Genomic DNA, 27,758 nt, shown 5'->3' with positions numbered 1-27,758 from the left:
TCAGCAAAAAGTGGAAGGGAGACCCACGCCAAGGTGCCAGGTCTAACACGTGTCCCCTCCAGTTGAAATGTGAGGAGAACTACCCTTCCCCAGGGAGTTCCTCATCACTAAGGCGGAAAAACCTTGACAGACCGTCAGCATTGGCGTGGTCTATGCCAGGGCTGTGTTCCACCGTGAAGTCCATACTCTGTAGAGAAATGGACCACCTCAACAGTTTCGGGTTCTCACCCCTCATTTGCATCAACCATCTGAGGGGCCTGTGGTCTGTCTGAACTCGGAAGTGAGACCCAAACAAGTAGGGTCTTAGCTTCTTCAGGGCCCAGACCACAGCAAAGCTTCTCGCTCAATCGCACTCCACTTCTGTTCCCGTGGAAGTAACCTCCGACAGATGAAGGCCACAGGGTGATCCCAGCCCTCCTCAGTCGTCTGTGAGAGGACAGCCCCTATCCCATGCTCTGAAGCGTCTGTCTGCACTAAGAACTCTTTGGAGAAATCAGAAGCCAGGAGCACGGGCGCCGTGCACATGGCCGACTTGAGGGTGTTGAATGCTACCTGACAGGCGTCAGTCCAGATCACTTTCCGGGGCTGCGGCTTCGAAGTCAGCTCTGTGAAGGGGGCAACGATGATGCTGTATCCCTTGACAAACCTCCTGTAGTACCCGGTGAGTCCGAGGAAGGCCCTCACCTCCGTTTGGGTCTTGGGGGCCTCCCAAGCCAGGATGGTCTGAATTTTGGGTTGAAGGGGCGCCACCTGGCCGCTCCCAACTTGGTGTCCCAAATACACCACCGAACCCTGCCCGATCTGGCACTTGCTTGCCTTGATCGTGAGGCCTGCCTTGCACAGAGCCGCCAACACTTCCCACAGGTGTCACAAGTGTTCCTCCCACGTTCCGCTGAACACTGCGATGTCGTCCAGGTAGGCGGCACTGAATGTGTCCAGTCCAACCAACACCTGGTTGACCAACCTCTGGAAGGTGGCAGGGGCGTTTTTCATCCCGAAGGGCATGACCCGGAATTGGTAGTGCCCACCTGGGGTTGAAAACGCTGACCTCTCTTTGGCCCCATCAGTTAAGGCGATCTGCCAGTACCCAGACATTAAGTCAAACGTACTGAGGTACCGGGCAGCCCCCAACCGATCGATGAGCTCATCAGCACTGGGAATGGGGTGCGCGTCAGTCTTCGTGACCGAATTGAGTTCTCGATAGTCCACACAGAACCGTAGTTTGGGTGTGGCTCCCGGCGTCGCAGCCTTGGGGACCAAGACCACTGGGCTGGCCCAAGGACTGCTGGAGGACTCAATCACCCCAAGAGCAAACATCTTCGAGACTTCCTCTTTGATGCAGGCTCATACCCTGTCAGTCACACGGTAAGCCTTGTGCTTCACCAGCAAACTGTCTCCCGTGTCCACATCATGGACGCACCAATCTGTGACACCCGGAACCAAGGAGAACAGGTCAGAGAATTGCCCCAGCAGCTGGCGGCAATCATTCTGCTGCTCAGGGGTCAGGGAGGGTGAAAGGTTAACTCCATCCACTGACCCGTCTCGCTCGGAGGCCACCAAGAGGTCCGGAAGAGGCTCGGTCTCCTCCTCCATCCCATCATCGGTTGCCAACAGCATGCCCACTTCGGACCTCTCCAAGTGGGGCTTGAGGCGGTTAACATGTAGGACCCTAAAAGGGTTCCTGGGAGTTTGCAAGTTCACCAGATAGGTGACAGGACTCTTGCGCTCCACAACCTCAAATGGACCCGTCCACTTATCCTGAAGTGCACAGGGCTCCACTGGGGCCAAGACCCACACCTTTTGTCCAGGTTGAAGCTCTACCAGAGTGGCATTCTGGTCGTACCACCGCTTCATCTCTTCCTGGCTGGCTTCCAGGTTTGCCTCAGCAAGTTGCCTGAATCGCCTGGTCTGGTTTCGGAAGGCCAGCATGTAACTGTATACATTCTGGGGAGGTTTCCTGGGAGATTGCTCCCAGCCTTCCCTAACCAGACTCAGAGGTCCTTGGACCAGGTGACCGTACAGAAGCTCGAAGGGACTGAACCCGAGCGACTTCTGCGGCGCCTCTCTGTACGCAAACAGTAGGCATGGCAAGAGGATGTCCCACTTACGCCTCATTGGTCCTTCTAGGCCCATGATCATGCCTTTCATGGTTCGGTTGAATCTCTCAACCAAACCGTTTCCTTGGGGTGGTAAGGGGTGGTGAACTTGTACGTTATACCACACTCTTGCCAAAGGGACTTCATATATTTCGATATGAAATTGGTGCCCCTGTCAGACACCACCTCTAGAGGGAATCCTACTCGTGAGAAAATTCCCATCAGTGCTCGTCCAACTACGGGGGCCGTCACTGTCCTTAGAGGGATGGCTTCAGGGTACCGGGTGGCATGGTCCACCAAGACCAGGATGAACCTATTGCCCATGGCTGTCTTGGGGTCCAGAGGCCCCACAATGTCAATTCCCACTCGCTGGAATGGGGTACTGACGACAGGGAATGGTTGGAGGGGAGCCTTGTTCTTCCCTCCGCACTTACCACTTGCCTGGCAAGTTTGGCAGGTCCTACAGTGAGCGTCTGAGCTCCTGTGCATCTGGGGCTAGTAAAAGTGGGTGACAAGCCTGTCATAGGTCTTGTCCATCCCCAGATGTCCTGCTAACGGCACATCATGAGCCAAACCCAGTAGGAAGGCTCTGAACTTCTGGGGTACAACCAGCACACAGGCTGACCCAGGTTCAGCAGCCTAAGGCTCTGAATACAGGAGATCGTTCTCCCAGTAGACCAAGTGTTTTCTGGACCGAACACCATTGGCCTGGTCTGCAGCGTGCTGCCGCATACCCACGAGAGAAGGGCACTCTTTCTGCTCCTTGCAGAATTCCTCCCTGGAGGGACCTCCTTCTTGCTGCCAATGGGTCAGCTCAGGCAGGTCTCCCAGTTCGGCGATCTGTTCCCCGGTAGGCTCCAGAGCATCCCCCTCGAGGTCTGCTTCCTCCTGGGCCGTGGGAACTTCAGGAGCCGGCTCTCTGCACCCCCTGCGCCTTCTCTCTAAGGCCGGTTCCGGGGCCTCTCCTTCAGGCTCCAGGACTTCTTCAACACCCCTACTGGACCGCGTGGTCATGCACGCCCAGTCGGGTAGACCCACCATCCGCAGATGAGTCGTTTTCTCCACCTTTCCCCAAGGGGAGTTCTCCAAATCGTTCCCTAGCAGACAATCTACAGGCATGGAGGTCCTCACAGCGACTTGCAGAGTACCTGAGACCCCCCCCCACTCAAAGGGAACCTGAGCCATCGGACACTGGCTCTCAGAATTGTCAGCATTGACAACCCTACAGTAGGTGTGCGGTACTACCTGCTCCTGAGACACCAGGTGCTGCCTCACTGCAGTCACACTGGCACCTGTATCTCGAAGAGCCTCCGCCTTCTTTCCGTTGATGGTCACTACCTGCCCATATTTCTTAGTGTTATTGGGAAGGTAGTTCTCGGGGACCATCTCACTGTCTCCTAGCGAGACTAGGGTCATCTGAACGGGATCCCCACCCATTTGGACAGCTACTTCCTCCCCAAAATTAACATTAGCTAGTTGCCGGGGTGGAGCACCAGTGGGTGCGGGTTTTGCAAACAAGCGACACTTAGGGTCAGAGGCAACATGACCCAGGTCGCCACACCTAAAACAGGTGATGGGCTCTCTTGGAACAGGTTTACCTGTCGGGCCCCGGTTGATTTCGGGGGTGGAGGAGGCTGAGAACCTTTCCCTTGGTTCCCTTGGAGATTACTTTGGGGGACTTTGTGGAACCCTTTCTGTTTTCCCCTGTCCCCCCCCACTCTTCTGCTGGGGACCCTGCCCACCTTTGGCTGAGTCCCCCACTGGACCCTTGTAGACCCTGGTGCTGAGCCAGCGGTCAGCTTCCTCAGCAAGCTTCCTCGGGTTGGACAGCTTCCTATCGAACAGGTGCTGGCGTACCTCAGGAAAACAATTATCAGACAAGTGCTCCCATGCCATCAAATCAAGCAGCCCTTGAAAATCATTTACCTTACTGCCCTACACCCAACCATCCAGCGCTCTGCAGAAAAAGGTCACATACTCCACATACGTACCCCCTTGAATCGTTACACATTTCCTAAACCGCTGTCGGTACATTTCAGGAGTTAACCCAAATCGATTCATCAGGGCATCTTTCATGTGCGGGTAGGAGTTGGACTCTTCAAAAGGAAGATCTAGCAGGGTATCCCGCCCCTCAGTCAGGAACCGTCCCCACAACCCCGCTCCCCAATCTCTCTCAGGGACCCGGTGGGAGGACATGGCTATCTCGTAGGCCCGGAATCACTGCCCTATGTCATCCCCCTTAAAATACTCCTTCACCACATCTTTCGGTACGTAGACCCTTGACTCTACCTGGGCTGGCGTTGTGCTGCCACCAAGAGCTGCGTCCAAGCTCTTTGCTTTCAGCTCCAATTCTTTAAGGCGTATCTCATGCTCCAGCTGGAGCCTTTTCTTCTCCATTGCCATCTGTCCTTTCAATCTGGTCATCTCCACTTCATGCTCTCTGGTTGCGGCCCTGTCCGCCAGCTCTTCTGACGACGGGCCTCCCTGCACCTCGACAAGGCTTTCTGGTGGATCCACTACCACCTGATTTTCTGGTTCTCTCGACTCTTTCCAGGCTCTCAGGGCCTTTATGTGCTGGGTTTTGGTTTTGCACCCGGAGGGGGCGACTTGGAACTTTACGCACAGGGCTATCACCTGCTCAAGTTTGCACTTGTCAAGCCCATCACAGTCAACATCGTCGATTCCAGAGATAACGGAGGGTGCTCTTGCGGGGAGTGAACCAGGCATGGTTTGGAGATTGGAGATCTCTCGGCAAGAACGTAATCTGTGACTTCGTTATTGGTCTGCTCTCACTACGTGGTGATCAGCAATTCACTGTATATGAATCATAAATGCAAATCCAAAATCCTCCCGCTGCCACCAATGTTGGAACCGGAGGTCTCTGGTTGGCACAGGTATGTACTTGTGACAAGCAGGGACCCTCACTTCCAGTCAGGGCAAGGGAACTACTCCTTCGAATAACCCCTGCTCACCCTCTAGGTAGTGTGGCGCGAGCAGACAAGGCTAATCCTCAGGGCGATAGTAAGTTAAGCATTTGTGATCACGCACAGTAAACCCACTGACCCACCACAAATGGACACCAGTCGTATGGTTGTATCAAAAATACGTATACTTTATATAAAAGATATGTTCAAGCAGGATTATCACAAGACCAAAATAACATTTAGCAATTTTAGGCCACCAGATTACAATAGGCAAGCTTAGTCTTTAAATGTTCGTTGTTCAGCAAGGTACGATGACAGGGAAATAAGCCCGTTGCGGACCCTGGATCCGATATGAACTCGAGACGGAGTTCAAGTGTACCTTGCTTGTGGAAGTCCAAGGCGTTTCAGGCGCGGCTACTGGTGAGGGCGGACCCTGGACGAGGCCGACGGTTCTCCAGAGGGTCTCTCCGGCTCGGTCCCCCTCGAGGAGCGAGGCGGGGGAGCAGGACTTGTGGAGGGTTGCGGCCATACGGGGTCGATGCAGCTCACGGGGCGAGGCACCGTTCAGGCCTGCGGGACATACTACTTCTTAGCACGCCGGGTCGTACTCGTGGATCTGTGAGGGGCGTCGCGTTCTATGGCAGATGGGGGCAGCACCAGCTTCCGGTACCGCTGTACGGGGAGGCCTTTCTTGAGGTGCGGCACGAGCCTTGGTATGCAGGAGGGCAAAGCGAGACAGTCAGGTACGTTACGACGTACGGACCGTCCAAGGCTATGGAATGCGCTCCGTGCAGATTCCGGCTGGAGAAGATGAGAGGCACACAACGTGCTCCGTTAGCGGCGAGGTGACAGGAGAGCGGGCGGCCCGGCACTGAAGCGGAGAGCAACTCAGGGATGAGCGGGGCTCTCTACGGCGGGGCGACCAGGCTCCGAGCTGTCACGACCTGGGAGGGGGCGAAGGCACCCGAGGCACAACTCTGGCGAGGGAATAAGAACTAAGGCCCAACAGCAGACGGGCACAAGCAGAATAGAACCCAATGGTCCTGGGGTTCCATTCAGGGGGCAAGCTCTCGATCAAGCCCTTGGAGATCGTTTCAGGCACAAGTCTACAAAGTCCTCTCTGGTCTTTTCCTCTCCGTTCTCAGCAAGGCACCACTGCAGGCCAGTCTTACAGGATACAGACTGGTTTCCGTCCTTCAGCTTCTCTTGGTCCTTCTAGTCAGGCAGAGGTTTGTCGTGGTCAAAACTGGATCTGATCTGTAAGGAGCAGAGCTCCTATATTTATACTGCGTTTCTTTTGTCTTTTCAGGACAGGGGGCCAGAGCCTAGTTCAACCCGGTTTTGGAGTACTCTGTTGACAGGATGCTGCCGTCTTCTTTCAGGGCGCAGGGCAGAGACATCAGACGCACCGCAGGGGCTGGAGCCAGCATTGTGGTGGTGGAGCACAACCCTACTCAGAGTCAAGGACTACTCCGCCCACCCATCCTGGAGTAAGCACCCTATTCACCACCTGGAGCCCCCGACTGTCCCCGGGAATCTCCCAGCCCTGTCACTACACAAACCCAGACAGCAGAAAGACTAACTTTCTAAAAGTAGCATTTGCAAACACAGGATATTAAAATAAACCTTACTAAAGGAAGTATTTTATTATTCTGAGTTCAGGCATACTAAACTCGACGTGCTACCGTGTTCCCTGAGCCTGCCGGGACTATTGCGTGTAATAGTGCCGACAGCTCCTCTGGCCTAAGAGAACAGGTAGCCCTTCAATAGTGAAGAACAAAAAAGGGCAGTAATTCACTACTAGGACATGCCACACTCTAGGCTTGTCCTACCTTACGCTACAATGCACCCTGCCCGTAGGCCTACCATAGGGGTGACTGATATGAAGGTTAGGGAAGATTCAGGGACTGGCAGGTGTGGGCACTTGCGTCGTCAGCGTGGCAGTACGGGACTGTACGCGGGGTCGGCAATGGCGGACCCGAGACACATCTTATGAAGCCGCTTCTGTGGGTGGCGCAACCAGCGCTGCAGGCCCACTAGCAGCATTTGTATCTACAAGCCCCGGCACTCCTCGTGCACTTTACTGGGGACTGATAGTAAACCAAATAAGCCAATCGTGGAAATCAATTACACATACACTTTATATTGTAGCACTTGCACTGCGGCACGGATTGGCCGTGGCGCAGTGCCCTGAGCATCGAACACCAGCAAAACATCTGAGGCACATCAGCAAAAAGTGGAAGGGAGACTCACGCCAAGGTACCATGTCTAACAATGTCTTTCATGGTAAAAAGATTTCAGTTTTTTCAGAAGAGGAAGTTCACTTTTTGATCCTCCTTCACTTTAAGAACATCCTGGATATTTTCATACTCTTTGGCATTGGTACTATTGATAGTCATACATTTCCTGTCGGGAGGTTGGATGTTCTCTGTCTCTTTGGCAAACTTTTTCTTTCTCTATTAATCATTTGTTATTTTCTGTACTTCACATCCCTTTAAAGGGATAGTGTGAACGTGTGATCTGGTGCTTAGTGTGTTCTTATAGAACCAAATATGTGTACTTGACCACTTGTCTGCCTTACAGTCAGATTGGATTTTGGCTCACACACCTTTTGAACAATTACTCCAACTGGGTTCCCTTTTTGGGTATTTTCCAGGGGATTGGTTCATATTATTCATCTTGAACTTCTAGGCCAAGTGTGGGCATGTGTGCTGCTGGTACGCGCTTATTTTCATGTGAGTTTTCTTTAGGTAGTACCAGCCTGTTAAGATACTTTGACAGGCAGCATTATCTTAATGCTAAGTCACCGAAGGTGTTTCCTGGAGGGTACGATATCTCTCTGGATATTATTGTTAAGCTACTTTAACACTGTTTTTCAGTTCCGTTTATCCAGTTTCATATGTCTTTACACATGCTGAAATCTAGTTGTGCTATATAGAATAATAGGATATTACATCTGTTGAAAAAAAATGAAATAAAACATTTTATTGTGAGATGCAATTGATTCTCTCCATGAATGAATGTTGGATTTATAGAGCGCGTGGTTACCCTGGAGCATCCCAGCACTTACCACTGGGGAACTCGTCCTGGTTTCCCTGTCAGATGATCCCTTTACTGGGCATCCCCAAGGTGAAGCCAGGCATCCCCGGCGGTGGTGGGGCCGGAGTGGAGATTAAGCAAGCTATTGCCCAGAGTTGCAGCGTGGGACCCCATGGTTAGAGTGGCACTGAGGCGAGAATTATCGGGCCCGCTGACATTGGTCCTGCACCCGGCCGCGTGGGGAATTGAAACCTGGTCCCAGGCCGACCTCAGCCTCCGGGTCTGCCACCTCTAACCGTTGAGCCACACTTCTCCACATGCTGTAAGTTTTGGGTTTGAATCTATATGTATCCGGATATATAGATCTGTGTATAATTGATCAATATTTATAGCAGATTCATATCTGTTTAAGTGCCATCTTTCCGGGCACTTTACATTGTGTGACCCTTAGGCTGGTCATTTTGTCTAAATAAAACAAAAATTCTTTGTTTTACAGAAGGACTACGACATTCTTTTGTCTTCCCAACCTTGCAATGAAAGGGCTTATTCATTTGGTTTTAATGGGAATGGGTTTTGGAAGCCCCTTTTTGGGCAATTATCAGGACTGATCTGCAGTTTTTTCTTTACTGATTGAAGGAAGCATGCTCTGTATATACTATACCAACCAAAATGAGGTATAGTGTGCACAGAGCCCAGAGGGTCCCCGGAGGAAGAGGCTAAATTAGGTAAGTAATAACAGCTCTCTTTGTGGTAGTGTGGTTGAGCAGTTAGGCTTATCCAAAGGGTGTATTTAGCATTTTTGTATTCATTCAAACAAGGCTGATACACACACTCAGGGACAGAATCCAGACCAATTAGGTAAGTATAAAAAAGGTATACTTATGTTTTATTTTAGAACGAAGCAGGACTGGGCACAGGTAAGGAAAATATACTTTCAAATGCAAGACTGTTCAAGGAAATGCAGTTGTGCTTAAAATGCCAATTGTTACAGGTTTGTATATGCGTTGGAATCAGTTTAAATTACACAGCAATTACTTTTCATTACTCTTTGATTACTTTTAGATTACTTTGAATCCCGGGGCTGTATGCCTAGATACTACACCTTAGGATCTTTAAATACAAGGTAAGTACGATTTTTTTATACTTTGCAATAGAATTCCCTTTTCTTCATACAACAAAGTACAACACTTAGACATTGTTTAGGCCCAAAATCTCTTTACAAGAGTTGCTAAAGGGAAAAATTGTTAGCAGTTTGAGTTTTGGTGGTTGGGACCAAAGTTTCCCAAGGTCTAGATGGGCCCTCGGGTTGCACCACCAGTGACATTGTGGCGGCGGGGTGCAGAGTGCAGGGGATCAATGTTAGCGAACGGGGCTAAGGGAGCCTTCAGTTAGAGACTGCTCATCGGTCTGCGAGAAAAGCTCCATGGATTAAGGCACAGCAGCTATACCACCAGCTGCATGGGGCGGCTGGGTACAGGGTGCAAAACGGATGTCGGAAACCCTGTTGGGGACCCTGTCCTTTCCAATGGAGACCTTTGGTTTCACAAAGATGCTGCAAGCTCAGGCAGGAAGACTTCCTGAAGGCAACCACTGGCTGGAGAGCTAAATTGGGATCTTGGGGGATGCCTGGACACTGTCAGTTGGGCCACCCAAGGACGTGGGGTGTCCAGTGCAGGGGTGTCTTCTGGTGGCTGGTTTTCTTACCAGCTCTGGTCGGGGTTACCCTTCAGGTTGAGGCTAAAGGCATCGGCTTGAGGGAAGTCAGGGATCACCAGATCCCAGGTCAGGATCACTGGGAGAACTCCTTGTGGTGTTGGGCCACTCAAACTCGGCCGTGGGAGTCGGGTGCAGATTGGTGCAGAATCGCGGAGTCACTGTATTCCGGATTCTGGAGCTGAGTCTTTGTTTGAGCAGATTCGGTGCTCACAGGAGACAGAGTCTATCGGAAGTTCGCAGGGTAGGTCCTCCGAGCACTGGGGATTGATGGCTGTTGAACTCACCAGGGTTCTTACTGTGGGTAGGTCGCAGACAGGACAGGCTGGTAGGACTGGGGCCAAGGCAGTTGGTGTACTCTTCTTCTTTATTCCTCAAATAAGAGGAGGCAAGGTTCAGGGTTGTCCCTAAATACTAAATTTAGGGGGCGCTTAAGGGGTGTGCACCCCCATCTGAGCGGTGGGGTTAGCAAAGTGGGCACATCTCTCTTTTTAGCTAGGATTTCCCGCCGATTCTCCCACCAAAAGTCAGGGCCTGAACTGTTGGAGCCAGTTGCTGGGGGCAGCGAAATACAGGGACAGCTTCTGAAGGCGGCAGGCTTTAGAAGCTTCCCCTTTCGTGGACCCAGCCCATCCTGGGGTAGGAGACATGACACCTCTTCCCAGGATGGGTTTTGTTTCGGACCCAGAGAGCGGAGGCTCTCTACCTAGGGGTCCAGAAACCTGTCTGGTGGTGGCAGATGGCGGTCAGCCATTCAGGTACCGCACTAGGGCTGGGCGTTTTGCAGGGGGCATCCCTAAGATGCCCTCTGAGTGTATTTTACATTAAATCCCACACTGAAATCATTGTGGGTTTAATCTGCTGGGAAATTTGTTACGAAACTTTGCAGCTGTTAGTAAAAATATTATGGAGCTTTGGAGATCATAATGATTGTGAGAAAGTGCCCTCTTTCTGCATGATAGCCCCCACCTTTTGCTGAACTGCTGATGTGATTCGATTGAGTGTGCCCTGGGCTCCAGCTTATCAGGTACCGAGTGCCTATGTTCTTTCCCTAAAACTGCATTGAAAACAAAACCCAATTGGCATCTCTGGCCACAGGTCATCCACTGGTAAATGGTACCACAGGTGCCCATGGCCCTGTGACCAGGGAAGACCTCTAGGGGCTGCAGCACTTATTGTGCCACCCTTAGAAGCCCTGTACCATTACATTCACTAACTGCCTTTGCAGGCTGCGTGTTTTGGTGCAGGACAAAGTGAAGAGTAGACATGGCACACATCCCTTCGTTTAATGCACACAAAGAGGAATTAAGAGTAATGGACTCAGTGGTGGCACATGCTCAGTGTGAAAATACTGCCCTCACTCACAAAATTATGACATGCTTCATCATTGGGCTTGCTTCAGTACACCGGTGCGCAGACCAACACCTGGGGTGGAGCAAAAGGGAGGGGAAGACGATACACAACATGTAAAATATACAAGTATAATTAGCCAAAAAATACTGGGATCACCAAAAGAAAAAGTGCAATAAAGGTTCATAATTAATTCAGAGGTATCTCTGTGCGTGAATTTATTCCTGGACGCTCCGGCCAGGGTTAAAAAACTTGAATGATGGTAGTGACAGGAAAGAATTAGGAATTCCTACACCCCTCCTTACTGCCAAATAGTTGTCATTTTTCTGCTGTGTTCGTGGCGCCTGCAGTGCAGGGTCACTCCGGAATTCTCACCCTTGATACATGGATAATGTACAGCTGGGAACCAGTTGTTCCCACCTGTAACACTCTCTCGTAGTACAAGTTTACCAAAAAATTATACTTAAACTGTCGAGCGAAAGGGAGAGACCCCATATAGTCACACTTTTGTCAAGGTGGGTGTTCCTCTATAAGCACTCCTCCAAGATTACAGGTGCATGAGCCCTGTACCTCTACAGTGTCTAAGTCCATTCTTAGACATTGTAATTGCAGTGCTGCCATTAAGAGTATTTGGTGCTGGGAGGTTGTCATTACGAACTCCACAACACCATAATGGCTACACTGAAAACTGAAAAGTTTGCTATCAAACATCTCAGCACATTGAATCCACACTGATGCCAGTGTGGGATTTAATGAAAAATGCACACAGAGGGCATCTTAGAGATGCCCCATGAAAAATGAGCTACCAGTAGTGTCCAGGCTGAGTGGAAGCTTTCAGCTGCCAGCCTCAGACATGTTTCTGGACCCCTGGGTCGAAAGCCTCCTGCTTTCAGGGGCCTGAAACATTGCACATCCTGGGACAAGGTGCCAAGCCTCCTCCCCCAGGATGGGCAGGGTCCATGAATGGGAAGATTCAAAGGCTTGATGCCTGTGTGAGCTTCCTCAGGCCACTTTCTGCTTCAGCAACTGGCCCCCACTGGTTCTGACCCACCACCGACGGGAAAAACAAATGAGGAAGAAAGGTGTGCCCACCTCTGCCAACTCCACCCCTCAAGTGTGGGAGGCAGGGTGAAGCACAACTCTCAGTCCCCGCCATCTTGCAGATGAGGGGACCCAACCAACCAGGAAAAGGCTTATGCCTCCTCCCTCTGGAGGGTGTAATAATAGGGGGTGCACCCACCCAAGGGAAGGGACCCATTGGTCCCAACCTTTTACCTACCTGTGACTACTCTAAATGTAGAATTTAGGGGCACCCCTGAACCTTGCTTCCTCAGACAAGAAACCAGAAGAAGAAAAGAAGAAGAAGGACCGAACAGCCGCGCCGAAGCTAACAAGAGGAGGACGCCCATTGACTTGGCCCCAGCCCTACCGGCTTGTCCCCACCTCGAACCTGCTCCAGAAAAATCCCAGTGTGTCCTGCAGCCAGCAAACTCGAGAAACCTGGAGAACCTGCCTGCCTTCATTCCCAAAGACTCTGTCTCCCGTTAACACTGGATTTGTTCAAACAACAGACTCCAGCTACGCAAGGATCTGCAAGTTTGCACCACTCTGCACCCGATGCCCACAGCCCGAGTTGCCCAACACCAAGAGGAGGTCTCCCCGGTGATCCTGACCCAAGATCTCGTGACCCCTGACCTGCCTCAAGTCTGCAGCTGATGCCTGCAGCCTCAAACCGGAAGGTCCCCCCAACCGCAACCAAGAGCTGGTAAGAAGATATGACCCCAAAAGGAACCCTTGCACCTGACACCCATGGCCTTCCGAGGCCCAACCAACGGTGCCTAACGAACCCCCAGCATCCCAACTTACCTCTCCAAGTGGTGGTCGCACCCAGAGAACCTTCGTCCCCGAACCTGCAGTGCTTTTGTGAATCAGAGATTCCTCATTGAAAGCTAAAGGGCTTCTACCGCCAAAACAGCACTCTGCACCTGGCCACCCCAGTGCCGCTGAGGGTGCATCTTTTGTGCTGGCCTAAACACCCACTTGCCTTGAGCTTAAGTTCAGGAGATGTGCTCCCACAACCCAGTGGCCTGCTCATCAGCAGCCACCAACCGGAGACCTCTATCCCCCAATGGATAACATTGAGCCTAAGTACTCTGCACCCGGCCGCCCAAGTGCCGCTGAGGTTGTAACAAAATTGCATCTTTGACCCGGGGGGACTCCTGAGTCTAACCCTGGAATACCAACTCCCACAAGAAAGTACTTACCTTTGAACCGATAACACCATTTTCCTCCATGGGATAACATTGACTGTTGTTCTATGAAAAGTTTCTAAGGGGCTCATTATGATGGCGGGCGAACATCAGTCCGCCCACCATCATAACGGTGATGGGACGGCGATCCCACCAGCCCAATAGGATGCGCCCCCCCAAGCTGGCGGGCGCATCCTGGGCTTTCAACATGGCGGGCGGTGCTGTTGGCTGCAGTGCCGTCCGCAATGTTAAAAGTGCTTTCACCGCATTTCCCTGCACCGCGTGGCAGGGACCACGCAGTTCCTGCCACTTGGTGTATGTAAATGCGGGGGTACCGTGGGTACCCCCAGTGCAGCGACACCCCCCAACAAGGGGGGCCCGCAACTGGCCCCCAATCCCCGCCCGCCTATCCATGGTGGCATTGTGCCATGGAAAGGCTCCGCCAATACCCACATCCTAATATGGCGGACGGTGCCTGCTAGGCACTGCCACCATATTAGTGGCCCTGCACCACCCACCAGGCAATCGCTACGATTGCTCCCGGCGGAAAAGCTGCGGACAGACTTTGCGTCCGCTGAGATACCCTCCGCCATCCTAATATGGCGTGGGTAAATCTCATTACGATGATGGAAGGATCGTCACCGCCACCCCCGGTGGTGGCGATCGTTCTGCCATCATAATGAGCTCCTAAGTGTATAGTTGGAAAATCTAAGAAATCCTTTAAAACTTTAACTAAATAAACAAAATGGTTTACCTTACCTGTTTACAGGAGATGTCCAGGTGCAGTATCCAGACATACTGCACTGTGTAAGAAAAGTAATCCAAAAAATAACTTACATGATATTTTACTAATAATCCTGTACAAAGTATATGTGCTGTATTCTAAAAAACATTGCATTATCAGCAACACTACTGAAATCAAATCAAAGCACATTTACACTTGCAATCCAAACTGTATTACAACTGCATATTTACTGCAAAGTATTTATCACTTACCTGTGCCAGACTTGCTTGGTTCTAAAAAGTAAAATAACTAAAAGAATATTTTCATACAAAATCAATTGGTCTGAAGTTCAGTATTTGAGTGTGTGAAATTATCTGCTGACTGAGCATGTACAACAAATGCTTAACACTGTCCTCTGATAAAGCCTTACTGCTCGACCACACTACCACAAATAGAGAGTAAGGTGCTATCTACTTTTACCTCTGCCTACCTTTGGGGATCCACTGGACTCTGCACACTATACCTCTCTTTGGTATAGTATATACAGAGCCAGCTTCCTACAATGACCAACTCCCAGACCATATATTCTTTATGGCTTTAATACACATACAATGTCTAAGAATGGACTTAGACACTGCAGAGGTACAGGGCTCATGTCTCTGTACCCTCACCTTAGGGCTAGTGCACCCTGCTAGAGGGGTGACTTACCTAGGCCTCAGGTTGTGGATTGTTGGCTTGGAACACAGGGATTTGTGCAATGTCGACTCTCCACTTTTCTCTGCTCCAAAAAACACAGCCTGCAGTGGCAGTGTGTGTTGGTTAACGTGCAGGGCCTCTAAGGGTGGCACAATAGGTGCTGCAGCCCTTAGAAGCATTCCCTGGAGGGTGACGCGCGAGCGCGTTTACCAAGATGGCCGCCGCCACCGGAGCTCCGTGATTCCCGGAGCTTTTAGCCCTAATTAACGACGATTTACCGTCCAGAACCCAGCGAAAATACCGGCGCTTGCCTCCTGAAGCCTCCACCTACCTGTGAGTTCGTTTCTGAGCTGTTTAAACGACGGATGTATTTTTCCTCTCCTCACAGACTTCTGCTTCATGCTTCTCATCGAGGTAATGCCGAGAATGTGAGCCTGGGGGCGGAGAGTCATTTAAGAAAGAGGCTGGCTTGGGCCTAGCTCCGCCTACAGTTCTGTTTAGCTGCTGCACCTGGGTTTTTTCAGTGTTATTTGACGCAATTGTCCATATTTACAATACTTTTCCTCATATTTTGAGGTTATTTGTTTCAATCTATTTTTCTTCATATTCAGACATATTTTTTCACCTCAAAATTGATTCAAAAAATCCTTCAGCTAATAAAAGGAAGCAGCAGGTTTCTCCTCCTCCCACAAAATCTAAAGTGGTGGGATCCTCAGAACCTTCTTTGTCTTTGATTTTGGAGGAAATTAAAGCCTTGCGTTTGAATACTGACTCCATTGCTTCAGAGGTTAAAAATGTTCGTAAAGATATGGCTTCTATGTCCATGAAGGTGTCAGACAATACCATTAAAATCCAAGATAATAAGAATAAATTGGATGCTTTTACACCTTTAATGACTAGAATTATGCCAATGCATACTCAGCTGTTGGACTTAGAAAATCGCAATAGGCAATACAATTTGCGCATCTTTAATTTGCCTGAAGAAATTGAAGGGACCAATTGTCGCCTTTATCTTGAATCTCTTCTGCCTGGTCTCCTGAATATCAAGTTTGCAGAAAAATTTGAAATTGATAAAGCTCATAGAGTTCCGTCACATCGTAATCCTCGTCATTCAAAGCCAAGGCAGATGATATTTAAGGTCCTGCGCCATCATCACCTGGTCCTTATTCGGAAAGCTGTTCGTGAAATACCATCTTTGGTGGTGAATGGAACCAAAATCTTCATCCATCAGGATTTTGCTAAAGAAACTGTGGCTATTCGTAAAGAATTTTCATCTCTTCGTCCGCAACTGAGGAGCCTTGGTTTCAAATATGGACTATTTGATCCTTCTATAATGCGAGTCTGGAAAGACAATGTCTCTAAATCTTTTCAACGTCCTGAAGATCTTCGTCTTTTCCTTGAACAGCAGGCTCCTCCATCAATGGATACACAAGACCCTAATTCTTGACTTCATCTCGCTGGCTTCTTGTGATAGGTCTATTACTAAATTTCTTCATGGGCTCCAACGGTAACTGGCCATGCTTGAGGAACGGGTGTGCGTTTCCTTGTCTTTATTTATGTGGCATGTTTGTACCTTACTCTCTCTTTTTTGTTTCTCCCTTTCCTATCTTTCGATCAGAGTTACTCTATTAACCTGTCTTATCCTACCTTCTTCTTGTTCCTATTCCTGTCTTTTTCTTCTCTTTTATCCTAATGGCTAACATTCATAATATAAAAATTGTTTCTCTTAATGTGAAAGGTTTACGACATCCAGTGAAACGTTTAAAAATTTTAGATTATTTAGGTAATTCTAAGGCTGACATCTGTTTTGTCCAAGAGACTCATGTTGATGATAAAGTTTTAAGTTATATGAACAAAAAGTGGGTGGACTCTATTGTTTCTTCACCTGCTGCAGGTAAAAAGAATGGGGTCGCTATTTTCTTTGCCAAAAGGTTGCATTGTCAGGTCTTGCATAAAATCTCAGACTCTGATGGAAGATATATTATAGCTAAAGTTAAAATTCATGATTCTATTTTCTTTTTGATGAATGTTTATGGTCCTACGTCAGAGGATCCTGTTTTTTGGACAACTGTTACGTCAGAAGTTTTAAAGTTGGGAAATGCTCCATTGATTTTTGGTGGTGATTTAAATATTTTTGTAGACCCCTTGTTGGATAGATTATCTACGTCTCGATTTCGACCGTCCAAGACTTTTCATGCCTTTAAGACTTTTCTTCAAACTACTAAATTAGCTGACATTTGGCGATTACACTATCCAACTGGTAAAGAGTTCTCTTTTTTCTCCAACTCACACAACTCCCATTCCAGAATAGATTATTTTTTCCTTTCCCCTTCCCTTATTCAATTTGCAAATGATCCTATCATTGGTACCATCGACATTTCAGATCATGCTATGATTTCTTTTGTATTAAATGTATCATCTTCGTTTTCTAAGCAGTCAAGATGGCGTATGAATTCTGACATTGTCCTTAACGATACTCATAAGCCTAAGTTACTCCAGGCTATTCAGGAATATTTTACTTTTAATTCAGAAGGGTCTACCTCCATTACCACTCGATGGGATGCATTTAAAGCTTATATTAGGGGTACCACTATCTCTATTATGGCTCATGAAAATACGAAGTTTAATTCACATATTAAATCTCTAGAAAAACAAATAGCTCATTTTGAGCGTTTATTTATTTCGTCTAGTGATCCCCAATATAAAGTAAAATTACAAAAGCTGCGGTATGAATTCAATGCTATTCTCAGTACTAGAGCTGGGATACAACTCTCTAAATCCAATGCCAAATTTCGTTTTAATACCAACAGGTCTGGTAGACTTTTGGCTAATTATCTACGTATTAAACGAGATAAAACTCAGATTACCTCCATCAAATGTCCTCAAGGTAAAATTGCTTTTTCTCATAATGAGATTGTTAATGAGTTTTTGAATTTTTATTCTACTTTATATAATAAGCCTGATTATTGTGATGTTTCTTTAATTGATTCCTTTTTACAACATTCTGATTTACCTCACATTTCTGCCTCTGATAAAATTAAATTAGATTTACCCATTACTAATGAGGAAATTCTCTCAGCCATTAAATTGCTTCCAAAGAAAAAATCCCCTGGTCCTGATGGTATCCCTGCAGAATTTTATAAAGAGTTCCAACATCATCTTTTACCTTTTTTGAACCAGATTTTTTCTCATTTTTCCTCATCAGGTACTATTTCAGGTTCTTTTTCTGAAGCCTTAATTGTTGTACTTCCCAAACCTGATAAAGACCCTACCCTTGTTGCTAATTACCGTCCCATCTCCTTAATCAATCAAGATTGTAAACTATATGCTAAAATTATCGCTTCCAGGTTAGCCCCTATCCTTCATTCAATTATTCACCCTGATCAATCTGGTTTTATGAAAAATCGATATTCTGCTAATAATACGAGAACGTTATTACATGTTATTGAGCAAAGTTCCTCTATCCTTAACCCTGCTGGTGTTATGGCATTAGATGCTGAAAAAGCTTTTGATAAAATCCATTGGCAATTTTTATTTAAAACTTTGTTATCCTTTAATTTTGGGCCTTCCTTTATTCGTATGATTTCTGCTTTATACTATGCTCCCACAGCTCGACTATTTATTAATGGCCAGATTTCTAACCAATTTTCTCTTTTCAGAGGAACTCGACAGGGTTGTCCCCTCTCCCCTCTTTTGTTTTTACTTGGTATAGAACCATTTCTTAATTACATTCGAAAATGCGAAAACATTCAAGGGATTACTGTTTGTGATATTACTGTAAAAACTCTAGCGTATGCTGATGATGTGTTATTATTTATTAGTAATCCTGTTTCCTCTGTTCCTTTTCTGCTTGATATTATTTCTAAATACTCTATTGTGTCAGGTTATAAATTAAATGTTACTAAAACGGAATTTTTTCCACTCAATATGTTGTGTACTCCTGATATGCTACCCTCACCAGACATAGTTTGGCAAAAGAGCAAATTGAAATACCTTGGTATATTATTTTCATCATCCCTTCATGCTACCCTAAAATTAAATTCTGATTTCATTCTCGAATATATTAAACAAAAAACTTCCAAATGGTCCTCCCTTCATCTTTCCTGGTGGGGGAGAATGGAATCTATTAAAATGACTATTGCACCTAAAATATTTTATTCTCTTGCAATGATCCCAACTCAATTCCCACTCAAATTTTATAAAGATGTTGACAAACTTTTATCAAAATTTTTATGGAATAATAAGCCTCCCCGTATTGCTTATAAAAAATTAAAAATTCCCAAATGTAATATTGGTTTTGCCCTACCTGATTTTCTTCTATATCATAAGGCATTTATCCTTAAACAGAGTTCGTTATGGTTTAATATAGCTCCTAAGATTAATCCCCCTATTTGGTATCATATTGAGACTTCCCTTGTTAAACCTTTTCCTTTATTATCCCTATTAACCATGTCTCCCGTATCTAAAATTGTACACTCTTCTTCCATAATTAAGTCATCAAGATTAATTTTTAACGATTTGGACTCCAATTTTGAATCCCCTTTACTTTCAACGGTACATTTGTCCTTATGGCATAGTGCCTTGTTAAAATTAAATAGGAATATTTCCTTTTGGTCTTCATGGATTGCAAAAGGTATTTTTTATCTTGGAGATGTTTTCATGGATGATGCGTTTATTCCATTTATTCAACTCCAATCAAAATTTAATCTGCCTTTAACTGATTTGTCTAAATATCAATTTCTTTGTAACTCTATTTTAGATTCTTTCCCAAATGGCATTCCTTCTAAATCGACAGCTGATTTTATGCTATATGTTAACACTGTGTCTTTATCCCCTAAAGCGGTGTCTGTATTTTATAAGAAACTCACTGTAGCCTTAGGTTCCAATATTGATACAATTTCCACCTTTTGGAACAATGAGTTATCTTTATCTCTGCCAAATGATTCCTGGTCATTAATATGGACTCTTTCTATTTCTGGTTGTTTACCAGTGTCAATTTATCAAACTAATGCCTATATTTTATTTAATTCCTTATGGACACCACTGCGTTTCTTTAAAGCTCATTTATTACCATCTAATGTATGTTGGCATTGCAATTTGCATCCTGGTTCCTTACGTCATATGTTATTTGACTGTCCGCTTATTTTGAAATTTTGGTCTGAAGTATGGACTGTTATACAGAAAATTCTACCTATTTCTGATTTACCCTCTTATACTTTAATCATATGCAAATCTGTTGTGTTGAGTGTACCCCTTGATGATAATGAAGCTAAATTATTTAATTTTTTGGTATCGGCTGCATTAAAATCCATCACTTTTTGTTGGAAGGATGTTACTTCCCTTTCAGTCCATGCTTGGTGGTCTTGGATTATCTTTACAAGAAGAGGTGCTCAATTGTCACTACAAGGTGTTCATCATAATTCTTCTACTTTTCAATCTTTCTGGTCTCCTATAGATTCATATGTACAGTTATAACTATTGTTGTTCTTTCCTTAATACTGTATCGTATTGGTAACTCTACTTGTGTAAGTATTTATACTATGAAATGTATATTCCCCTTCCCTGCTCCCTTCCCCTCCTTATTTTCTCCTTAGAATGTCAATTTTTTTCTTGCGATGTAATTTATTAATGACTGTATTTTTTATGATTAGTCTTTTTCGCTTCTTTGTACTTTAATGAATTCCTTCTTCACTTTTTTGTATGTACTTATGTGCTTCATCATTCTTAAAATTTCAATAAAGTCTTACTGAACAAAAAAAAAGAAGCATTCCCTGGTCATAGATTTGGGTAACCATGCAAAAGGGGTACTTTCCTACACAGATGTCGAAAATGCAGGTCACATGGCATTCCCTTTGCCTTTGGCCCTTTCAATTCAAGGACTCACTTACCTCTAGGGGTTAATTAATATTATCTCACTGATGTCAAATGTCTTCTGACAGGGTTTTATCCTGTTCCCCTTGAGGCTTTGGTTTTTCTGTGCCTCCGGGGTTGTTTCTTATTTACATTGTCTGTGGTCATTGCCACACGTTTTATGGAGAGAAATACTCTTTTTTATTTAATTCCTTCGTAGGTTTGGTGTATGGTCAGTTTTGACCAGCTGGTTCTGTCTGAGAGCTTCGGTAGGATTAGTTTGCACACCCTCCTCCGGGTGTGTATTGCTATGGTATTTAATTCAAAAGTTAAAGAATCAGCGACTAGATGTCTCTATCAGATGAACAAGTTACTTACCTTCAGTAATTTATTATTTGGTTGCGACACAGTCTAGGCACAGATTCCTTAACACCCTGCCTATCCTCCCCACTCTGCGAACAATCTTTCATGTAATTATACCCTTTTCCGAACTAGTTTTATGTGCCAGTGATCACTGTTTCATGTAATTGTGTAATTCGATGGACAATTTTGGCTTACTTCTTAAATCTTGATTTGGCATTGCCATACCTTTCATTTCCATTTGCTTTTTCACAACAATGGGTGTTTCCTTATAGGCCTTGTCTGGGAATTCTCATACCATTTATTCAATTTTCTAATTATGTTTTAAAGGTACATTGATCTTTTTCGGCACACTGTTCTCACACTTCTCACAGCCAATTTCTATAGAGGCTCTGCTTTTTTAGTGCAGAAGGTTTCACAGAAGAAACTGACATGCGCATATCGGAGGGGACTTATATGACTCCAATGATGTCACAACCGAAATCCATGTCAACACAGAGTTATAAGGCGCCATTCCCCCGGTGTGCAGAGGAACTGCTGAAAAGTTTCTGGATCCAGTCTGAGGCCTGGGGAGAATTCTGCGGCTAGACTGTGTCTCCACCAGATAATACCTTACCAAAGGTAAGTAATTAGCTCCTTTTCAGGAATCCCGTGCAGAGATTATAACTGGTATCGGAAGGTCTGACTGACCTGAATATCCACATGGAACAGAGACGTTTTAAGGCATGGGTAAAGGGGGCAATTGCCCATGGGTCCCACTTTCCAAGGACCAACTATTAAAGGGAATGAGTCAATCAAGCTTCCTGCCATAAGAATGCTGCTCATAAAACTCAGTTTATGTTTACAATTTGGCAGTTGAGCTTTGTTAACAGAAACATAAGGTCAGATTTACTAAGAGTTTGCACCAGGGCTGAGTCACGCAAAGTGGTGCAAAGCAGTGCAAACGCTTGAAATGGTATTTACTCAGGTTTTTTGTGCTGGAAAGGTGCCCTCTGCACTACTTTGCATAATGGGGGCATTATGTTGGTGTAACTTGGGCAGATTAGCCCATGATATACTCATATTTTTTATGGAAAGTCTGACATACTATGATAGCCAGAATTGGCTTTGCATAAAAATAACCCTTCCTTGAAGCAAAAGCTAACATGAAGAAATGTTTACATTTCTACACCATTTCCACACATTGCATATATGCTACACAGTACAGCACATGTACAATGTGTGGAATGTTTTAGAATTGTTAATGCATAGGATTTTGTACTGGTAGGATACGCTTCCTGACAAATCCTATACTAGACAGCATGCACACACCTCTGCACAGTGGCACAAATGTTTAGAGTGGTACTGTGCAGCCTATTTGTGTGCCAATAGAAGGGTAGCTAGCAGCAGCAGGTCATTTTTATTAAAGATGGCTCTGCGTTGCACTATAAAATAAAACATCTATCCCAAATTGTGCTTGGCTGACCGACCCAGCTTTAATCATGGTGCTCTCAGGCAGTTAGTGCCAATGAAATTGAAAAATAATATAATTTCCCTCTCCTTACTTCCTGACTCTGCTAGCTTAGGCCTCTCTACTAACCACTCTCTCTAGTTCTCTCTGTGATGTGATCCTCTCTATCTCAGCTTTATTAACTTTACATTTGTCTACCTCACTTTTTTTCTGAATATTTCCAATATAACTCACTCAACTTCATCTACCTCTGCTTCTCTCTCATGATTGTGCCCCTCTCTCTCTAACTCCTGAGCACTCATTACAATGGCAGGCAGACCACCACTGATGGTCGTTGGTGGTGGTCCGTCCACCATCTAGGGCATGTCTGACCGCTGCATTAGAATGCAGCCAGTCACACAGCAGAGGTGAGGGTAGGACCGCTGCCTCCGAAAAGCCCAATGATCCCGTGGTGACGGCAGTCGGATTCCTAATCCCTAGAATGGGTCAATGCCTGCACAGGCACTGCCATAGGGATTAGAATATCAGTTTCTGACTTCCTGTTAATGCCGGTCCCATCCCCATGAACAGGCGGACGAAAATAGACTTTAGGGGCCCCAAGCAGGTCTCCCATCCCCCGTTGTCCACTGGAATGTGGCCAGGGGGGCAAATATGGTGCCCCCAAACACCCATGCACCTTGTACCAGGCACCACATGGTGCCTGACACTCGATGCATGGATATTTAAAAACATCTTGTTTTCAATTGCGGCTTGTGCATGCTCAGACATGAGTCCCTTGCTCACTGCACCATCAGGATTCAAGCAAGCCGGGCCGAAGAATTGGCTTGGCAGTTTGGTCTGCCCTGTTCCCATGATGCACTGGGCCAGTGTCAGACTAATTTGCATGTAGCCAGGTTCTGAACTGGGATGGTGCAGTGAGCTAAAAATCGGTGATGGATCAAGCCCTGATCTTTTGACTGGGTAGGAGTGTTCTGCTTATTTCAGATACTCTGTCCATCACCACCCCCTTTTGAATCGTTTTGGCCACCACAAGTATGGAAGGGTATGCTCAGACATGAGTCCCTTGCTCACTGCACCATCAGGATTCAAGCAAGCCGGGCCGAAGATGGCTGTAATGCCAGAAACCGGTCCCCGGAAGCTTGTTTCCTTTCCAGTAAAGAATTGGCTTGGTAGTTTGGTCTGCCCTGTTCCCATGATGCACTGGGCCAGGGTCAGACTAATTTGCATGTAGCCAGGTTTTGAACTGGGATGGTGCAGTGAGCTAAAAAACGGTGATGGATCAATCCCTGAACTTTTGACCGGGTAGGAGTGTTCTGCTTAATTCATATACTCTGTCCATCACCACCCCCTTTTGAATCGTTTTGGCCACCACAAGTGTGGAAGGGTATGCTCAGACATGAGTCCCTTGCTCACTGCACCATCAGGATTCAAGCAAGCCGGGCCGAAGACGGCTGTAATGCCAGAAACCAGTCCCCGGAAGCTTGTTTCCTTTCCAGTAAAGAATTGGCTTAGTAGTTTGGTCTGCCCTGTTCCCATGATGCACTGGGCCAGGGTCAGACTAATTTGCATGTAGCCAGGTTCTGAACTGGGATGGTGCAGTGAGCTAAAAAACGGTGATGGATCAAGCCCTGATCTTTTGACTGGGTAGGAATGTTCTGCTTAATTCAGATACTCTGTCCATCACCACCCCCTTTTGAATCGTTCTGGCCATTTTTCAGGCCGCAGCACAAGCCGAAATTGGAAAAGGGATGTTTCAGACTGCCTACATGGTGGTTGCATCCTAATCTGGTGGGTGGGACCACGGATTACTTGTCAGCCTGTCCCAATCCCGCAACAATGTCCGACCACCATCGTAATGACCCCCTTGGTGCCTACATCCGCATCTATCACTTGTGATTACCTTTATCTATCTCAATTCTCTCTACCTCATCTCTCTTCGCACCTCCCTACTCTTCTTTTCGTTCTGACCTCCCTGTATCTTTCCTCCATCTCCTCACTTCTTGCACTACCCCATCTATATCTTTACAGCACCTCTCTATCTTTCTCTCTCCCAGTGTCTACTACCTTATCTCTCTCTCCCTCTCTTTCAACCCTTTCTCTTCCTCACCAGTCCCCCTCATCACTATCTCATTCTTTCCCTACCTTACATCTCCCTCACTACCTTACCTTTTTTCCTACATCGCTATCTCACTCACTACCTTACCTCTTAATTTACCTCAACATTATTTCAATACCTCACCTCTCCACTTCCCCTTTCACTTATTCTACCTCTGTTAACTTTCCTTTGCCTCACTTTTCTGGCTACCTCTACTTTTCTACATCTACCGTTTTTGCTTTGTGATCAATCCCCTGTCTTTTTATGCTCCACTGCACTTTTTTCCCTTTTTGTATCTCAAAGTAACAAAGGGAAATCTCTTAAGCATGTGAAAATGAAAGATTACAAACCCGCATAAATGTAGTTAAAGGTAAGTAAGATTGTTCTTATTATTATTGTGATAATCTAAGAAAAGATTTTGGTACTTCTGTATATTGACCACATGCATTGGTTAGACTAAGAATGGCCAACTGAGTTTTGTAGCACTCATGGCAAGCTGTGTCCAGAACCATAAAACCTTAGAACCATAAAGGTTTACCATCTTTATTGTCTTAATAGTAATTGAGATTAACATAATTCTTTATTTTTTCTATTTTTTATACCTGGTTTCAAATTCTTATATTCCAGAGTACTCTAAATCAAAGTAGAATTGAACGTCTTGAAATGATTAAGTGTTTCATCCAGATGTTGGCCAAGCGCATTCGCCCCTGTCTGTTTCAGGCACACAATGATATTTTTAAAAGGAACGACTATGGAGAAGAGGTAAGGTTTTAGAATCTGAAATATAACAAATATTCTTTATCCATCGGAGCAAGACCGTCTTCTGATTACATTGTATGCAGGCGTCCAATCCGAAGCCTATACTCCTGCCTTCAGGTCTTCCTGCTTCAATCAATAAATATTAGCTGTTCTTATAAGAACAGTGTTGGGAACGAATTTAGTACCACTAGGCTTCAACATGTACTGAGTATCTGGCTTTCCTGAAGTGTATGCAAGCGAGGCTGAGCGCTATACTAGTGTTTTTAGAACTTCTTAATGTTTGTGTTTACCACTATTACAACGTTATTCCTACCATTGAATTTTGATATTATCATTGAAGTTGTCTGTAATTTGTCAGTAAATAGTCTGGACATGTGTAGCAACTGATATTTTCATGTTGTTTATCTCTACTGCAAGTGTTATGTGTTTATGAGTATGTTGTAAGTACTACTCCAATTTCTGTACATTCTCTATTTTTTGTAAAAATAGAGCAAGCAAATATTTTTTCCACAGGATATTAACCTTAGAAAGAAACAACCAACATACGTTTTCCATCTGTGTACCCAGGATCTGGAGCAACACCCCCATATCCGTCAGGACCACCCCATCTCCTATCTAGGAAAGATTTGCAGACCCACAACCCAGCTACCTCTTCTATCACTTGTTGACTTTATGCCTACTTTTGTCCATAGTTAGTTATGCCTTCAAGGGACTGCATTCCGGGAGTGTCAACAGCTGGTCTTGGTAAGTGTAGGAAAGTAGAATCTGCTTTCATGGTTACCCCCACTTTCTGCTTGGTTTCAGTATTTTTTAAACCTAGTGTGTCTGGGATCCTGCTAATCAGGATCGTAGTCCCAATGCTTTCTCCCTAAATTGTCCATGGTAAGTACATTTGTACATCCACAGTTGGCTACTGGTGTACCCTTGTAAGTCGCTAGTATATGGTGCTAAGTTACCCAGGACATAGGTACATCAGGGGTCTCCCCTGGGCTAAAGCATGTACTGTGCCACCCACGGGAGTCCACTTAAGCTGTGACTACAGGCCTGCCATTGCAGCCTGTGGGAGTTAGTACTTGCACCTCTCACAACAAATATATTTTCCTTATATCTGAGGTCACTGGACTCAAAACATATAAGTCATCCCTATGGCAGGCCCTTCAGTCCTGAGGGCAGGGTGCTAGGTTATAAGTGTGAGGGTGCCATTGAATGAGCAGGACAACCCTACAAACACCAGAGACGATTCTCCAGGCTTTGTAAGTGCTGTCAGCCATTTGAATACATATAGTGGACACCAATCATTACAAGATGTCTAACTATATAGTGGGTGCTCAAACCCGTCAATGTTTAGCATCAAATATTTTGGAATCATACCCAAACACTGATTCCAGTATTGGAAGTATGATCCCATGTACTGGGGGGCTCCATTGGAATACACCCCTGTACTCCCGGTAACAGCCTTTCAGGGTCAAGCTAGTGCTGCTGCCGACCCCAGACATGATTTTGCCTTCCTGCTGCTGAGCTGAGCTCGAGCAGAGAAGGGTAAAGCAGGAGGTTTCCTGGGGTGAGGGCGGTTGCCAGTGCCACCAGACTGCTTTAAAGGACACATTTGCTGCCCTTCTTGCATACTCCAGCTTGAGCCAGTTCAGGGAGCCCTTGGCTCCTGCTCTATCATGAAACTGGACAAAGGACATGGGAGTATCCTTCCCTCTGTCAAGCTCCTCTTCTACGATGGACCCCTGAGTTGTTCCAACCCTTTCCTCAGGTTACTTAAGGGCTTTCCTGTGGGTGAACCTTTAGATTTGTCATGGGACAAGACTCAATACTGAAACCACATCACTTTTTGACCCTTCGTCATTCTTCGACCATCTGGACTCTTGGACTTCGCTGGACTTTGCCTGGAACCGAGACTGCATCAAGGAGGACTCCTGCTGCTCCTTTCTCACTGTTCTGCAAGTCTTCTTCGTCGTCTGTGTGTAAAGAAGTGTAGCAGACACGAGTGTAGGTTTCTTAAAAGAGATGTTTATTCCAGAGCGAAGAGAGCCGTCCCAGCTGGCAGGTTTTAGTCAGACAGCAACTGCCTTGCAGGGAATGCTGACGGAGTGACATTCTCATTGACACGAGAAAGTTCCAACGTTGTAATGGTACATGTCACTACACCTCCCCTCTTTTAATGAGAATAATAATAAACAGCAAAATAAAAATGCAGAACAGAACATGGAAAAAACATAGAATATAAAGAAATAAATAACTAAACATAATCTCGTAATTTACTTGGTCTGACAGAAATTCTAGTACTCTTCCTGACCCCATTCCCTTCTGAAACATTGTTGAAATTCACATTTCTTGGAGAAACACAAGGATCTTTAGCAACTTGAGAAGTACACCACCAGTTTCCATTAGACAATTTCACAGCATTTCTTCGAATATCTACTACTTGTTGACAATCTAAGAAT

The 27,758-nt window shown here is 46.0% G+C and overlaps 1 protein-coding gene across 8 annotated transcripts in view; it reads left to right on the top strand.

Annotated features, from left to right (window-relative positions):
• The window catches only part of LOC144768773 (uncharacterized), a 9,320,023-nt gene that overhangs the window by 8,045,540 nt on the left and 1,246,725 nt on the right, over positions 1-27,758 (top strand). For all 8 annotated transcript variants that reach the window (XM_078652700.1, XM_078652694.1, XM_078652695.1 and 5 more), the window contains one exon: positions 25,174-25,308. In XM_078652700.1, coding sequence (XP_078508826.1) covers positions 25,174-25,308 — 135 coding nt within the window. The remainder of the gene's footprint in view (positions 1-25,173; positions 25,309-27,758) is intronic.

This window comes from Lissotriton helveticus, chromosome 7 (genome assembly GCF_964261635.1).
Source record: "Lissotriton helveticus chromosome 7, aLisHel1.1, whole genome shotgun sequence".
Taxonomy (NCBI): Eukaryota; Metazoa; Chordata; class Amphibia; order Caudata; family Salamandridae; genus Lissotriton; species Lissotriton helveticus.
Note: the sequence above shows the minus strand (reverse complement) of the source record. Positions and strands in the feature narration are given on the sequence as shown.